Below are 16,888 nucleotides of genomic sequence, written 5' to 3'. Positions count from 1 at the left end.
TCATCTTCACAGTCCCACACGCACGTCTGAGCTGCCACTGACGCTGGTGTCCTTGTCCTTTAGGTCGATACCTGCGACTGAAGATGTTCCGCGAGGATCACGGCTCCTGGATGACTATGTTCTTCAGCACCATCCTCTTCCTCTTCATCTTCTCCCACATCTACAACCTCTTCCTGCTGATAGCTGGAACCATGGCGTAAGACATTTATTCTTCTTTATTTTTTTCCCCCCCTCTCCCCTGACTCCCACCCCGTCCTTCCCATTTGTTAGAACCTCTGTATGCTTCCTTTTGGCTGGTGTGATTGATTTTAGCGTCTCGCCTGAACAGAGACTCGATACCAGCCTGATTAATCAGGCCGGACTTTAAATCACAAGCGGGCCACAGGAAAGGGGGAAGATGGTTAATCCTGAAAGATCACCTTCAGCACCGGCACTTATTTTCCAATGATCATGTCTTATTTCTTGACACCTCTTTGGCTGAAAACCAAAATGCTGTTGCCACATCTCTCAGTCTTTAATTTTTTATTTTTTTCCCCCTGCTGCTCCAGCTTACCTGCTGAGGCTCGGGTGTGCACAGCAGAGTTTGACAGCCACACGTCAAGCTCGAGACAGGAATCCGTTCATGCATTTGCAGTCTGTCCATTCAGAGGAAAGAAAACATGCCCTTGAAGCCAGCCATCTAGGCAGGAGGTCACAGCGACATGATTTACCATCTAGTAATGTTTGGGTTGCAGAAAAAAAAGCCTACATCTGAACATTGTGGCAGTTGTTTCTTCAGGTACAAACTGTCAAGAAAAAAGGCCTGGGCTCTAATGGGATCTGTCTATACCATGATGTTTTAACATATTAACAAGACGCTCCAACCATCAATAAGGTGCAGGCAGATGAAGGCTCTTACCTTACAGGCAAGTTTTGTATTTTTCTATGGCCAAAGGGATGCGTTTGTGTAATCAGCCCATCTGTCACTCTGACCAGTACGATGACGCCAGTATCCATCTTGTTCTTTCTCTCCAGTTGGCCAAGGAAAAAAAAAGGGGGGGAAAAAAAGAAAGCGATAGGCTAAGCGAAGGGGGAAGTCCGCTGAGACGATGGATGTTGCTTGCTCAGGGAAAAGTTACATTTGCAGTTGCACTTAATGGTGCTGTCACAAAGAGGATTTCTTTCTATCTTGATACTGCCTCCCATTTCAGCTTGGAAATGTCAAGGAAATGGGTCCTTTTAGACCGGGAGTGCAGTTTTTAACTGTCAAGATTATTTCAGTCAGTGACATATGGATTAAAAACTAAAGACAATTTAATGGTTTACTCAGAAGTTTTGAGACACATGGCGTATCATTTACTGTATATTCATTAGATCTGCAAGGTGCACACTCTTTGCATCTATCTGCATCACATGCACATATAGTTCAAATGTTTACATCTACTCATCATGGGCATGAATGTCAAAATAATTTTGGACCCTTAATTATTTTTTTAGCCATTTTTTCCAGGTTGGATTAATTATACAACATTCGACTCTTAAGTACACAAATGGTCAACATTATTTATGTAGGATTCAATAAGATCAAGAAGCTTTTTTAGCTTTTTTTTGTTTTTGCTGGAATAAAGAGGATTTATTTGAGAGCACCCATTGGGTTGACCCAATGCTCATCTTTCACTCTCAAATAAAAGGAAATTGGTTAGGATGTTCAGGAACAACCCAGGAACCACCAAGGCTCAAGCCTGACTGGAAACCGCTGGAGTCACTGTCCACAATGACACCAGTTTTACATCACTATGGACTGAAAGGGTGCCGATCAAGAAAGAAGCTCCTGCTTCAAACGTGTTACCTTCAAGCTTGATGGACAAGCTATGTGGAGAAAGGTTGTATTATCAAACAAGACAAAGATTGCTCTATTTGGTCACAATGACAAGATGTATGTTTGACAGCATTAAAGTGAGGCTTTCAAACCTAAAAAACATGGCCCTAGCTGTCAAGCATCGTGGTAATGGCATCATGCTGTGGTACTGGTGCATTGCACAAAGTGGATGGAATAATGAAGAACTTCAACCCCAAATCAACAGCTAGGTAGTTGAAAATTGGACACAATTGGGTGTTCCAAAAGGACAAAAATCCCCCTAAGAACATAAAAACATATTTTTGAATGGAAAGAGCAAGTTAACATAAGGCTTATGAAATGACTTTCCAAAAACCTTGACCTCTGTCACATAAAAAATCTTAAGACTATGCTTAAAAGCCAGGTTTGTGTCAGGAAACCAACTATTTAAAGAGTGGTCAAATTAGTGGTGGTATATGTATAAAGTTGAGCCTGTTTAGTTTTGACCCATGTGGATTAGAAAAAATGCAAAATTGTGCACCAAATCTTTATTTTTAAAAAATCATAATTATTCCACCCTGAAGAGAATTGATTCAAATCCGTCATTAAAAGCCAAAAAGTAATGTCACATTCATGCTAATAATGAGTGTATGTAAACTTATGACAGTAATGTATCTAGGAAGAAGCAACCATAGTGGCTTATTAAATCACCACACAAGCTGCTAAGGTCTACCTACTCTGTAAAGGCTTGTTCTGCATGTGTGTAGAGCAGCATCATTAGCGTTGTAAAGCCCTCCTTTCAAAAACAGATGGCGCTGTTGGAAAGTGAGTGAACTTACCACAGCACCAGCTCTGTCGCTGCACAGCCTCACACCCACTCCTCCTGTCCTCCTTTCCAGATGATTTTTTTTCTTCCCCTTTCTGCTCCAACAGAGTGTCCACCAAGGACCTGGACTCTGCCAAAAATCATTAGCGCTCACATCTCAGTTCAAACCCGGCATGTAAGAGCAATGTCCGCACTCTTCATTTGAAAACTGGCTCCGGGCTGCAACAGCGGGGATGACTGCAGCAGAGCGAGCTAAAAGGTGCACAGGAGTGTTTGGTGGTTGGTGGATGGGGGGGTGGGGGTCCAGCTCTGATGATGCAGTGAAACTTAAGTCTTTTGATCTATGTCCAAACCTCTATTTGCATCGCTCTCCTCCAGCCGCTGCCTCGCCCCGCAGCAAAGCCGTTGTAGTTTTGCCACAGCCCAAAAGAAAAAAAGTAGAATATCCCTTTGTTGCCGCAGCTGTCCCTCTGTGGGGATGAATGCTGTTTCTCCTTTTCATTTGTGCTGAAAGAACTAGCTGCTGTGGGGTATTTTTTTTTCACCACCAAGGGTTGAAAGGCTTGGCATTTTGGTTTGGGTTTGCCAGCTTTGACATCAAGCCATGGTGGTGCACTGCAGGGAGGTGTGTGTGTGTGTGTTAGAGGGGTGCTGTACACAGACATACACACTCACACAAACACTACATATTGTTCACGTCTCGCACCTCTTTCAAGTTTGCTGGGATGTGTTTGTGTGTGTGTGTGGGAAGACTGAATGATGGGGGTGACTGTCTCCCCCGCCGCCCCCTGCTGTCTCCCTGCTGTCTCCCTGACATGATGCTGTATGCTGCGCACACCCGGCGCTCATTAATATGCTTTAATTTTCTCTGACCTTTCATTTGGTCTCGGGCTTGATTTAATTAAAACCAGCAAAACATCCACAAGGAAAGACGATAAACTGTGTCGCCATCAGGGCAGCAAACAGTCACTGATAAGAGATTGTACATCTTTTTGGATGACAAGTATTTATTCCTGTTTAGTGATGTAAAAAAGGATTCATCGGGGCCATTATTAGTCCACACAAAGAGATTTCCAGCCTGTGTAATCACACAGCACTGTGTCAGCCAATATTTAGACAGCCACTTCCAGGTCAACAGCTCTACCTGTTACCTGGTTTATGTCATTAGCAGAGGCAGGGGAAAGAGGCCAACCATTGTGGGGCTGCCTGGGAACTGTAATCCACCACTTGTTACCAAACCCTCACATCTGGGCTATTTGCATTTTAATGTAACTGTCAGATTAGGGGGGGGGGGGCTGTTTGTGAGAAACCACAGGAGTGTGACCGCCCAGGGAGTTTGACAGGCTTCATGAACGTTCTGTCGCGCTGCAAAGTCCCATTTCACCATCTTACGGCACCATTACCAGCCAAAATCAGCCCCTAATTAGATGGTGTTATTTAATTAAGGCGACCCAATGCATGGCGCACACATTAATCAAGGCTAATATGGAGGAAAAGGGGGGTACGTAAAGTAGGTGGAGGGAGCTGGGAAGTTTGTGGGAATCTAATGAGGGGTTGGATTGGGACAGGGATGCTTAAGCTTTTTATATCACATCTATGCTTTTTTTCTATGATGGAAATAGATGGATAAGTGTCAGGATGGGAGGGGGGAGGTGTAAGATGAGCATTAGATGGGGGAGGTTTGCAGAAGGCGGGTGTGTTTAATGAGGAGCAGCGAGTGTTGGATGTGGTATTTGACTACGACGGGATTAGACCCCACTGTAAGAGTGTATTTGCCTTTGTTTGGATGATCCTTTGTGCAGCATGTGTGCTAGTCCCCCTCGTCTGTCTGTTTGCTTGTCTGACTCTAAGCTGGGGTAATACCACGAACAAAAGGCTAAATAAATACCATGTTGTGGTATGCACATGCCTCCTGTTGCATGTATTTGCACGTTGGACATGTTTCCAACTATAGTTCCTATGAGTGGCCCTTTACTTTATAATTAAATATGTGAATAACAAGATATTAATTAAAACTTGAACTTTTTTGCTTTCCTGTCTTTATTCATGCACTAGCTGACAGAAAGGCTAAAGTATTTTTATCACCTGCTGCCGAAAGGTGGGTGATAATGTAGCCGCTTGTTTGTTCATGTATATATTCCTTTCTGTTGTGTTAAACCAGTATTTCACTTGGCTGTGACTGCTGTCAGCTTGGTAAACAGGAGACTCCAAAGTGTCTCGAAATGTTGACAGTGGTTCTCAGTTTGCCTTTAGCAAAATATCCCATGAATCAGTGAGCAGATTTCAATGAAACTTGGTTGTACATCTACAACTGATTAAGTTTTGGAGTCAACTTGATTTAAGATGGCCACTACAGTTAATCAACTTTAGCCAAAAAACACAAAAATGACTATAACATTTGGTCTGGTAGTGATTAAGAGTCATCCCCAACTCACAGTCTGAGCACTACAACTGGACTTATACTCCACCAGAGATGAAGAAATTTGCTCTGGGTCATGTGATTGTGAGACGTTATTTTTTTCAGAGACATCTTATACTCCTGGGTACTCTGTTAGAAGAGTTCAGTGTCCACAAGAGTAACAACAGTGTAACCTTGAGGGGTGTGACTGGAAGGAACAGCCTTTCTGATCTGAACCTGAGCAGTGTTCTGTTATTGGACTTCTGAGCTAGTCATAGTTTATACATAACAAGCACCATGTTCAAACATAAGAGTGTTCATAAGAGCACATTGCAGCAGGACATCCTAGGCCACAGATCGATGATAGACTTTGTAGTCGTGTCATCTGATCTGCTGCCATGTGTTTTGGATATTCGGGTCAAGAGAGGAGCAGAGCTGTCAACTGATCACCACCTGATGGATCAGATGGCAGGATAATATGCCAGACCCAAATGTGTAGTGAGGGTTTGCTGGGAACACCTGGCAGAAGAACCCATCAGAAAGGTCTTCAACTCCCACCTCCAACAGAGCTTCAACTGCATGCCAGCTAAGGTGGGGGGCATTGAGTCCAATTGGACCGTGTTCCGTGCCACTATTGTTGAGACAGCTGGCCTAAGCTGTGGCCGCGAAGTTGTTGGTGCCTCTCATGACTCTTGAACCCGGTGATGGACACCTTGGGTGAGGGAGGCTGTCAAGCTGAAAGAGGTGTCCTATCAGGCCTTGTTAGCTGGTAGGACTCCAGAGGCAACTGAGGGGTACTGGTGGTCCAAACAAACTGCAGCCATGGCTGTTGCTGAGGCAGAGGCTCAGGTGTGGAAGGAGTTTGGTGAGGCCTTGGATAGAAACTCTCGATAGGCTCCAAGAAGCCTTTCAAGCCTATTCTGGAAAACCATCAGGCGGCCGAAACAGGGGAAGCAGCATATTACCCACACTGTGCCTAGTGAAGGGGATGCTGCTGTCTTAGACAAGTGATGTTGTCAGGCGGTGGAGGGAATACTTTTAGGACTTCCTCAATCCGACCAACACATCTTCCATGAAGGAAGCCAAGTCTGGGGACTTTAGGGTTGGTATGTCCATAACTGGGGCCAAGGTTGCCGAGATAATTGAAAAGCTCCTCTGTGGAAGGGCTTCGAGGGTGGATCCACTTTGTTCTCCTCAAGACTCTGGATGTTGCTGGGCTGTCTCGGTTGACATACCTTTGCAACATCGTGCTGACAACAGGGGAAGTGACACTGGATTGGCAGACTAGAGTTGTGATTCACCTTTGTTTTAGAAGGGGAACCGGAGGGTGTGTTCCAATTACAATGGAGTCACACTCCTCAGCCTCCCTTGAAAGGTCTTCTCAGGGGTGCTGGAGAAGAAAGTCCGGTGGATAGTTGAACCTCAGATTCAGGCGGAACAATGCTGGTTTAGTTCTGGACACTGGACAAGCCCTTTATCCTCATTAGACTCCTTGAGGGGGCATGGGAGTTTTCCCAATCAGTCTACATCTATTTTGTAGACTTAAAGAAGGCATTCAACCTTCATACCCAGGGTACCCTGTGTGGAGTGCTCTGTGAGTATGAGATTGGGGGTCCATTGCTACAGGCCATTCAGTCCCTACACAAACGGTGCGAGAGTCTAGTTCACATTGCCGGCAGTAAGTCGGACCTCTTCAGGGTAAGAGTTGGACTTCTCCAGAGCCACCTGTTGTCACCTGCCTGACCGAGGCATACTTTTTCCTGGCCAGCACAGCCACGGAGAACCACCTGGGTCTCTGTGCTGTGTCTTCCATGCACCATAACAATGATATCTCTTTCCACAAGTTTATTCGCCAATTGACTATCTTTATAAGCTTTGCTGGAATAATCGTAAAAATGACAAAAAAATTAAATTTTTTAACGGCCTTGGCCAGCTGCTTCTCAGAGGAGCAGTCGATTTAAAATGACTCCATGAAAGCTTTTCCGCATTAACACACCCACAACAAAGTTCTGACCAATTCCACAATAGTTGACTCATGCCCCTGTAAGAAAATGTTCTGCCCTGTCCTTGTGCACACAACAGGCTCTTGCAGATCCTGTAAGACCAAAATGATGTGATTTTCATGATGCAACTATGACAAAGAAAGCCAGTTTCTTCATTTCTCGCAGAGTATAAATCAGCCATAACAGGTTGTGCAAGATCTTGCATGACCAAAAAGGCTAAATTGCAATATTTTTTTCCCCAAGTTATCTTAAACTCTGTTTCAAGTTATTAACTCTCCTAAAACTCTGGCATGAAAAGCATCAAGTGATATGCTTTCCTTCAAGGAATGATAGGCCTTTTTTCTAAGTCTGTGTGTGTTGCTTTTTTTTTAAGTAACACACACAAACAGGTACATTACTCACAAACTGTAATGATTCAGCTAGATATTTTCATTCTGCAGGACTTTTGGAGTGAGGGGCCAGTGGGATAATTAAGGCAAAGCTAAAGTAATTTAAATTAGCAGTCAATAGTATAATGGAATTGAAATAAAAATAAATTGCATCTTATTAATCATGAAAGGAAATTAAATTACAAGCAAACAAAACATCTAATGTACAATAAAGTCCATTATTATTACAAGAAATGAAGCAGAAGTTCTCCCTTTTGGTACAGAGAGAATTTGTAAAATGTGTTTGCGGTCATTAGAAATGGCCTCTTTTGGTCTTTAATACAGTGCAGACGAAGAAGCTTGTGACTTAATGCACACTTTTGTTTAATCTTGTGTACACATTGTGCAGCATTGTCCTATATGCTGAACAGCTTCTGGAGTATTCTTATTTCTACTTTCATCTCTTGGGGCTACAGAGCTGTCACAGAGTTGGCCTTCTTCATCACTTTACTTAGTTTGTTTTGAGTCTCTGGGCTTCTGCACTAACAAACGGCTGAAAAGTAAATTGCACTTTGCACCACATGCAGCGTCTTGCCGTAAACCTCAAATGACCTAAAAAAAAAAGAAATAAAGTAAAGTTTGCTCTATCCGTTTTTGGTTTTAGGTTTTAGTGAAGCATTTTTTGTCTAGTCTGTTGTCCAGGTGAACCTCCCTGCTTATCTGTATTCCTCCATCACTTCTACCTTTTCGTCCAGGGTTGAAATAATGTGGGGCTTATTTCTACTAGTCCTAAAATCCATCTCCTTCTCCATTGCTTTGCAGGGTTAAATTTTAGGGTTCCACACAATGTGTGAAAAGTGATCCACTAGTATTCTGAACAAAACCTCAGAAGATGTCATATTTAATGTGAAATAATTGAGAATATACTATAATGTGTGTTTAATTCTTTTTATTTGATAGTAAAAAAATTAACAGTTTGTAAAACTGCAAGAAACTGCTTGTGCCTGTACTCGTGCTTTCTACGCTCGCGCCCTGTTGTGTTTCACACTCCTACACGCACGCACACGTGTTACATTGGCATGTGAAAATGACTCATTACTGTAGCTTATGTGTTTGATAAGCGATTAGAGGAAAGCTTTTCCTCCAAAGTCATTTTCTCTCATAATACCCCTGAAGCAGACTGAGGCTGTGAGGTAAGTAATTTTCTTTCTGTTTATATTACCCTGCTGTTTTCTGGGACAGAGGCGAGGAGCGTCAGTGGTGGCTGCTGTCATTCCTATATCTCCGAATATGCAGACAAATAGCTGCAAACAATAAACGTTATAACCCCGGCAACAGAGGATGTCAGCTTTGAATGTATGGTACAATATAGACATGAATATGCTGATCAGCCACAACATAACAACCCACTGGCTTGATGGTTTGTACGTCTCATTTATTTTGCCAAACAGCTTCAACCTCTGCAGGAACCCTGAGACATTGTGTAGTAGGGGGGTTGAGGGATGAAGCCTTTGTGAATTGGGCTTTATTTTTTATTTGGCACATTGTGCAGATTCTTTGTCAGATTTGGATTTTGGGTGCTTGAAAACAAAGTCAGATCTTTTGGCTCTTTATCATGTTCCTTGTTCCTCTTTACCCATGTTCCTTCATGACCTATTTTTATTGTGTTGCATGGTACCTTAAATTAAGGGAGGCTGCTTCTTACATAGTGGTGAAACTTCAGTAATGTTTACATGAGCAATCGGTCAAAGTGAAATCGACATGGATTCCTGGTAGAACACTTCATTGTAATGAGACAAACAATCTGCCAGTGGTTTTAATGTTGTGGCTGATCCGCTTTTTGAATGTGTTGATTAAAGGCATGTAGTGATACTGGAATATAATGAGTAGTTCATATGTTTTTATGTCGTACCATTGTTTTTAAGTCCTACCTTCTCTTGATTTTTTTTTTTGTGTGTGTGTGTGTACTGTAACTCAGGATTTGAGATGTTCACTCACTAATTGAGGGGTTGGTAGTTTGATCATTAGCAGAAAATGTTCTGTGTAGAATAATAATGTAGCAATGTTGGTATAATGTTGGTACAAAGGTATCTGTCTTCACTTTCAAGCTGAGGCCAGACTCCTCCTTGTTGTTTTGTGTGAATTAAGAAAGCTCCAATGGAGTATAGAGGATTTGAAGTCAACTTGGCACTGTTACACCTCTGAGCTGCCAGGAAAGGTATCAACCACTGGATCACTTGGCAACAGAGGATGCTTTCATTGGGTGTAAATCTACTACTGATTACCTTTAAATCTCAATCCAATTCAACATGGCTGCTACCTTTAGTTGAATTTAGCAAGCACATAAATGGCTATAATTCAGTCAGATTTACAGATATTAAGCTAAGATTTGGTACTGATAATAGCTGAAAGACATCTTCAACACATACTCTGAGAGATTGCAAATATTGTAATTTACAAGGTTTGACCAAAATGGCAACATCTCCATCCAATCCCTTCATAAGATAATCTTAGTTTGAAACTCTTGCATGAGAGGCAGCAGATGATATGCATTTCTTCAAGGAATGGTAGGCCTGTAATGTTTATTATGAAATCATAAAATATATTCAACTAATCTGCAACAGACATCATCAGCAGTGGCTGAACTCACTTTTTTTCTGACTGTTTACGCCTTTTGTTAGTTTCTCATTAGTAATAATCAACAGAACCGAAGCTGAACCCGCACCTGTGAAAATGGAACAAAGTGATTGCACATCTGCATGAAATATTTTTAGCATTGTCATATACAGCTTCTATTAGACCAAACCATAGCCAGGATGTATCAAACCCTGAAAGCATTTTTAATGTTCTTTGATAGAAACAGAGCAAGTGGGGCAACATAGCATCCACCTCTTTACACATACTGTTAAATAAAACCATCTCACTGACATTATTTATATTGATTTTATTGTAACTTTGTTGCAAAACCCCTCCTTATTACTGAGAAATAACTTATTGCTGCAATAGTAATCAGTCATGTAGTCATAAAATCTGTAGGTTTTGTGTTTTCTAAATAAGTTAATTTGTTGTTTAATTTGCTGGTTTTCTTGGTGATACAGACATCGGTTGAATCCTGACATGCATTGTGTTTCAGATTTAATACTTTGTTTTTAGCTTGTACTTGAGCTGCACTTTCAAAGGTCACACTCTTGCATACATTATATATACAACTTGTGTAACCTTTTCATAACCTCGAGTCTTAACCCATAACCCTTTAGTTCTTCTCTGTTTGTATTGCTGGATTTCAAAGCAGAGTGCATTTTTTACATGTCAAACAGTGCAGTGTTTTGATTGTGAATTTGTGGGCCAAACTTTTAAGACCAATACAAAGAGCTACACATCTAAAATCAACAATGAAACTAAACACTTGACACGTACACACGCCTTGAGCTGAACACGAGGAAAACAAGAAGACACTTTGAGGAAGAAAAATATTGACCCAATTCATCTGTAGAAGCTGGTGAATGCCCGTATTTATAGTTTTCTTTGTTTAATCTTAGTGTTTAAAACTCTACAATCACTCAACAGTTTTATCGTTGTTGGCAAACTGTTCCAATTCTGAGGAGAGCTAAACGAAAAAAAAATTGTCCAAATAATGTTTTGTACCTTGCTGATTTACAGTGACCATTAATGGCTGTCCTTGTTATAGCTCCTGCTCTACTGGCTTTTAAAATAACTACAAGGCCATTAACACATTTAAAAGTCAGTTGTATAAATTAAATAAAGACTTAGTATCCCTTGAAAGAATGCATATTACCTGCAGTCTTTCATGTCAGAGTTTTAAACTAAGATAAACTTACTATGAGAAATGACCGAGTGCTTGCAAAGGCTGCTCAGCTGTGGCAGTCATCTTAAACATGGGTGACTCCTAAAGCCAAGTTGTAGATGTACATCCAATAATTACTTTCTGGGAGTTTTAGAAATCCAATTATTGATTAATGAGATTTTTTACTAACAAACAGGCAAGTTTTTAGCAAAGATCTTCCTCAATGTTTAGTGACCAGAGTATTTGTTGGGGATAGTTTTATTATGTCACAACGGGAGATAAGTGTTGTCCTTTTGTTGGACTGTAGTTCAGTGTGGACAGAAACGCAGACTGGCTTGCTTGTTAAAAACATTACTGGATACTTAAATTGTGACAGTGTGGGTAGTTTTGGATTTGGACCCATTTTGTTCTTAAGAAAAACTGAAAGGTGGAGTAAAGGACTCTATGCAGAGTTGTTCTCCTCATCCGGGGGAAGGATAAAGGCTAAAGAAACCAGTCTACAGTCAGTTTATTACAATATATGTCTGATTATTTAGGAAGTGACAAATAGAAATATATGTTTGAAGCTGCCTTCGGAGAGGGTAAAGTGTTATCGAGCAGGGTCTTTATTGGCAGCTTTATGCTTCCTGGTAAATACTGCTGCTCCCCGTTGTAAACTCCTTACACAACGCTGGGCGCCGTAGTGCACGGGGATGAGACAGGCAATGCATTTCAATGTGGAGCCAGCCAAGGTCGCAATTTAATGTTCTGAATGAGTCCAGCCTTTTACAGGGCAGAGGAGGTCACGCCGTTGCTACAGTCACTAAATCACTGCCAGTCTCTCACAGAGAAAACAGGTTTATAAAAGCCATGACGCCACACACGTCCAAAGAGAAAATAACAGAACTAAGAGTGTTTGATGACTCGGATTACTAAAAGCTCCATCAGCATTCGATTTTACAACTTTAATCTTCAGGGTTTCTGCGAGATTTAAAAAGTTAGGAATTCAATTGAAATGAAACGAAATAAATAACGCCAGAAATATGTGTAGTGAGAAGGTGTTTGCATATCAGAACACTGTAAAGTTGTTTGGATGCAGCTGTTATGTGGATTGTTGATCACATGGGTGAAAAAATATAGATCTAATCTAATGATTTTTAATGTTTTTGACATGTAAAGCTGTTTATACAAAGAACAGTAATAGTAATAGTCAGTGGTTAAAGTAAATTGTGGGTTATCATGTGGAGTGCATAATAATCCAGAGCAGTTTTATAATAATATTTCTTCTTTGGCGTTGAGATAAATGCAATCATTTTAATTATATAACTGATATCATTATAATTTTCTGTTGCCAAATGAATCAGCTCATTGTTTTTGCTGTGGTTTGAACTTCTTATGTTTAATGTTCTATTTACAACCTGTTAAATGTGAAGTATTCTTCATACTATTACCATAATATATTGTTTGTGTTTCTTTTATGATTTTATATTACACATTTAACAGGTTCATAGTTTTTTCTTTTTTTTTTTTTTGGAGGATGAGGGAGAATAGGTTTACATGCCCTAAGACTTTGCAACCAGATTATTTCCCTGTTCTGTACATTGGATGAGCAGATATTATCACCTTCTGTTTAAAGCACTTCCTTTTAGCGCCTGTGTTTTTAAGGACTCCCTCCTGAAAGTACCAGTCATTCGGGATTAGTTTGTTAAATGGCATTGTTTGAGATTTTTGTGTTCTTTGGTAGAGGTGTGGAAAATACTTCTTTTAAAGATATGTGTAGTTGAAGAAGTCGCTAGTTAAGTTGATAGAAAAAAAACACGAAAGAAGGGATAAGAAGCTTCAACGTTTGCCAGTGTTTGTGGATAGGGATGCAGAGCTAAACATGGAGGGGTTTTCTTTTTTTAATGCATTCAGTGTTGACAATCGGACAAATGTTGGCTTTTATGAGCAAACCAGAAAGTACAAACTAAATGAATGAAATGCATGTTGTCTAAATGCTGTCCTTTCAAAAATAAAATTCTTCAGTAATACCACTAATGTTTACGATCCAGATTAGCTGATTCCCACCAGACCAACATCTGTCCAGCTGAGTCAAGAAGCATACTCCACGCTGTTCAGTGACTCTGAGATAGTAGGCGATTACCAAAACAGAGGCAACTTTAGGAGCTATATTTTTCTGTTGTTTTCAAAAACAAAACAGCAAGATCTTGTTGCTGTGATAAAGGTGACAAAAATCCTTTAGCATTGGTTGTGGCACAAGCAAACTGTGATGTCAATATAGCTCCAATACAGTGTAAACCAGAGCTTGAGGCACGTCCTAGTCACTCAAGGCTTTTTCCAAAGCAGTAGTAGGCATCACAGCAAGAAAAATGCAACCACTGCACAAATGAATGAGGAGATGAAGACTTGCACAGGAATTGTGTGGTTTATACTCTGAGAAGATGTAGATGCTTTCTGAGGATGAACTCTTGTTCCGAGCCTTACTGGACAACAAGGGATGCAAAAGAAGATGATCTATTCATCTTTTGCATGATGACCGGCACGTTGCAGGGGAATTCAGTGCTATAGTAAGATGTATAAGATATTTCAATGAGTAGATGTATTTCTACCACTTTTCCAAATCTGCACATCATTTATAATGACCTGCTCTGTCATAGAGTAGGTCACTGTTTCAAGAGACCCCAACCTAATTCACTAAATGTACAAGAGAGACAGCAGTTACAGCTTGGCATGTGGAAGCAGCCATGAATGTGGCGCTGCTAGTTATAAACTTGGCAACAAGACCGTCTTCCTCATTACCTTTGAGATGTGCTAAGCAATCTGGACAGTGCTGAGAGATGAGTTTATTCCCCTTTTTAAAAGGAACGACTGGCTGGACATTACATGTGAGTTCTGGAGAGTGTGAAATTTCCCCAGTTGTCCTTTGAGCCCCTCCAAATGTTATATTGGCCATGCAATTACCAAGATTTACATTCCTTTGGGCTTGTGGCTGTTTCTGATGCAAACTACCATTTTCACAACAGTGAACATGTTTGCAAAGGACCATAAGTGTATTGATCGGGTTTTCAAGTTGGCTTGGTTCAAAATTGCTACACCTTTGACCTATCACAGCTGGAAAACTTGCCTGAAACCAACACCAAACCCACACAGTTCTGGTCAATTTGTACCCAGACTCATGTACCCAGTCTTTCTATCTGCTTGCCATGGCTCTTTTCTGCATGGCATCCCACCAACATTGACAATTTAAACTAATCTATATTACTATAATTCACTCATAGTCCACTGGAGTAGACTGTAGAAATTTCTGGTGTATCACTATGATGTAAATGCTACTTTTAAAAAAAGGTCTCTCAAATGATCTACAAGATATATTACTATATGTTTTTGATTATAATTTGGTTAGAACTGAGGATGGGATCAGTGGGTAGGGACAAAACATTACATATTAGTTACAAATCAAGATGGAGTGTTGAGGATCCAAAGTTTATTTAAGATTAAAAGTCATTTAAGGCTTAGGATTTGGTTCAGTTTAGGTAAGGGAATTTATCTGTTTGTCTCTAGTGTCAACAGAGGCAAAGAATGGGGTTGCAAATGATTATTTAAAATCTATCTCTTTAATTTATCAAAATCCTGAAGAGAAATTACCAGATATGCAAGGATGAGTACAAAATGGTAATGGATGGACCTCCACTCTTCATTTAAAAAAGCTCACTTCATCATAGGGGGAGGCAAGCTGGTTTGGTGATTTATGAATTACTAGAGATGGCTTAAAGAGGGGCTTGACTTGTCTGGAACATGCATAAGAACATAGATTATAATTTTGAAAGACTGCAAAAGGCACATAAGCTTAGCGAAAAATGTTTCAAAGTAAAAGATAAAAAGGAGTACCTATCTATACACCTCTGCTTGTTGAGAAGGTACTTCAAGACCACTGACTGCTGAGGCGTATCACTCATATATTGGTACTGAAAATGAATAGTGTTTTATATCCAATACAGTTGTATGACCTTTCTAAGTACTAAATGGTAATTATTGTCACCTGCCTATAAAATGCAGATAATGTAATTGTCTGTGTGTAAATGTGTGTGTGTGTTTGTTCATTTGTCTGTCTGTAAAATAATTCATAAACCACTGGATGAATTTTAATGAAACATTCAGAAAGAAATCATTGGTTGTACGACTGGTTTAACTTTTGAAGTCAAACTGAGTCAAGTTGGCTGCCACAGCTAAATATTTTAACCAACACAAAAATGACTATAACTCAGTCAAGTTTACAGATACTTAGCTAAAACTTGTTGCGGTAGTAGCTGAGAGTCATCCCTAACACATATCCTTGGTGTTTGTTTAAGACTTTGGCATCCAAGGTGGTGAGTGATATGCAATCTTTTAAGGAATACTATTTTTATATGCATTTATTTTAATTATTTAAGTTGTATTTGGAAGATTCAACGTATTCAAACGCATCAAATTGCATCTACATTCACCAAATTGTTAACGGAGGAGTAATAATTTATTCGTTTGTGAGATCAGTAAAAAAATCACACTTTTATTCTTGGCTGCAAGCCTCTTGATGGTTCTATCAAGTTGATTCCTATTTAGGCAGTTTAAAAGGAGTGTTAAATAGGAGTCTCAGGCTCAAACTTGATTTTGACTTTAAGATTTGGAAAGTCACAATTTCTTTACATGTAAGAAGTTGACATATAACTCATATGCATATGAGGGGGAAATAGGATGGCCTGTTTGTACTTTGGGGAATTTGGCTATTCCTGTACTACTACTACTCTTAATTAAAAACAAAACAAAACTCAAATTAGAGCCATGAGATTTAGGCTCTGGATTTTGCGGCCCCATCGGACATCACTGTTATCCCACTAAAATCTGTGTATAGTAACTTTTAATCACAGCTTTTTGTTAATCTCTATAAAATCAAGGTAATTTTATGTTTGGTTAAATACACCAGTGACCATTATGGCTCAAGTTAATGTAGATGAAATAATTGTGACCAGAGCAATGAAAGCATTTGAAGTGACATGCATCATTTGAAATGATAAAAAAAATAATTATACATCATATAGCTATTACAGTCTAAGCTGTAGTATTTAAACAAGCAATCTAAAAAGCAGCACAGTGAGTGCTTAGCACTGACGTAAAACTGATCTTGCAGAGTGGACAATAATCGAGGAACTTTTTACCACTTTAAAGTCAAACAGGGTAATAAACTCTAAACTCTAAAACTCTGTCCCCTCTGTTGCACAAAATCGCAATTTCGTGCTTTCTTGATAGAACAAGACAAGCCAGGGAGGCATTGAAACGTCCTTGAACAATATGTCTGAACAAGTGTGGGGAAACCTGATAAAATTCCTCGTAGGGTCAAAGCTGCCTGAGTCGGCCGCTCTGGCACCAGCGTCACGACTGGCTCTGCGATTAAGCCACGGGAGCCATTTTAGAGCTGATTATTCATGGTGCTACTGTACTGATGTTCCACTACACCAAATTCTCTCATTAGGTCATCCAACTTTAAAGGCTATTAAATTTTCAGTCAGCATGAATAAGTTAGAGGACTCTGCCTCTGATCATGCTGGACCAAGAGTGGCCCATCACAGGTACACTGCAAAAGAAAGAGAGAGCGGGGCGGAAAAACACCCTCCTTTAGTGCAGGAGTAACATTTGCTCAATTAAATATGTGAAAAGGG

At 40.2% G+C, this 16,888-nt stretch overlaps 1 protein-coding gene across 3 annotated transcripts in view; it reads left to right on the top strand.

Annotated features, from left to right (window-relative positions):
* The window catches only part of tmem117 (transmembrane protein 117), a 55,570-nt gene that overhangs the window by 22,521 nt on the left and 16,161 nt on the right, over positions 1 to 16,888 (top strand). For all 3 annotated transcript variants that reach the window (XM_017434753.3, XM_017434754.3, XM_017434755.3), the window contains one exon: positions 64 to 196. In XM_017434753.3, the coding sequence (XP_017290242.1) occupies positions 64 to 196 (133 nt within the window). The remainder of the gene's footprint in view (positions 1 to 63; positions 197 to 16,888) is intronic.

This window comes from Kryptolebias marmoratus, linkage group LG11, assembly GCF_001649575.2.
Source record: "Kryptolebias marmoratus isolate JLee-2015 linkage group LG11, ASM164957v2, whole genome shotgun sequence".
Taxonomy (NCBI): Eukaryota; Metazoa; Chordata; class Actinopteri; order Cyprinodontiformes; family Rivulidae; genus Kryptolebias; species Kryptolebias marmoratus.
Note: the sequence above shows the minus strand (reverse complement) of the source record. Positions and strands in the feature narration are given on the sequence as shown.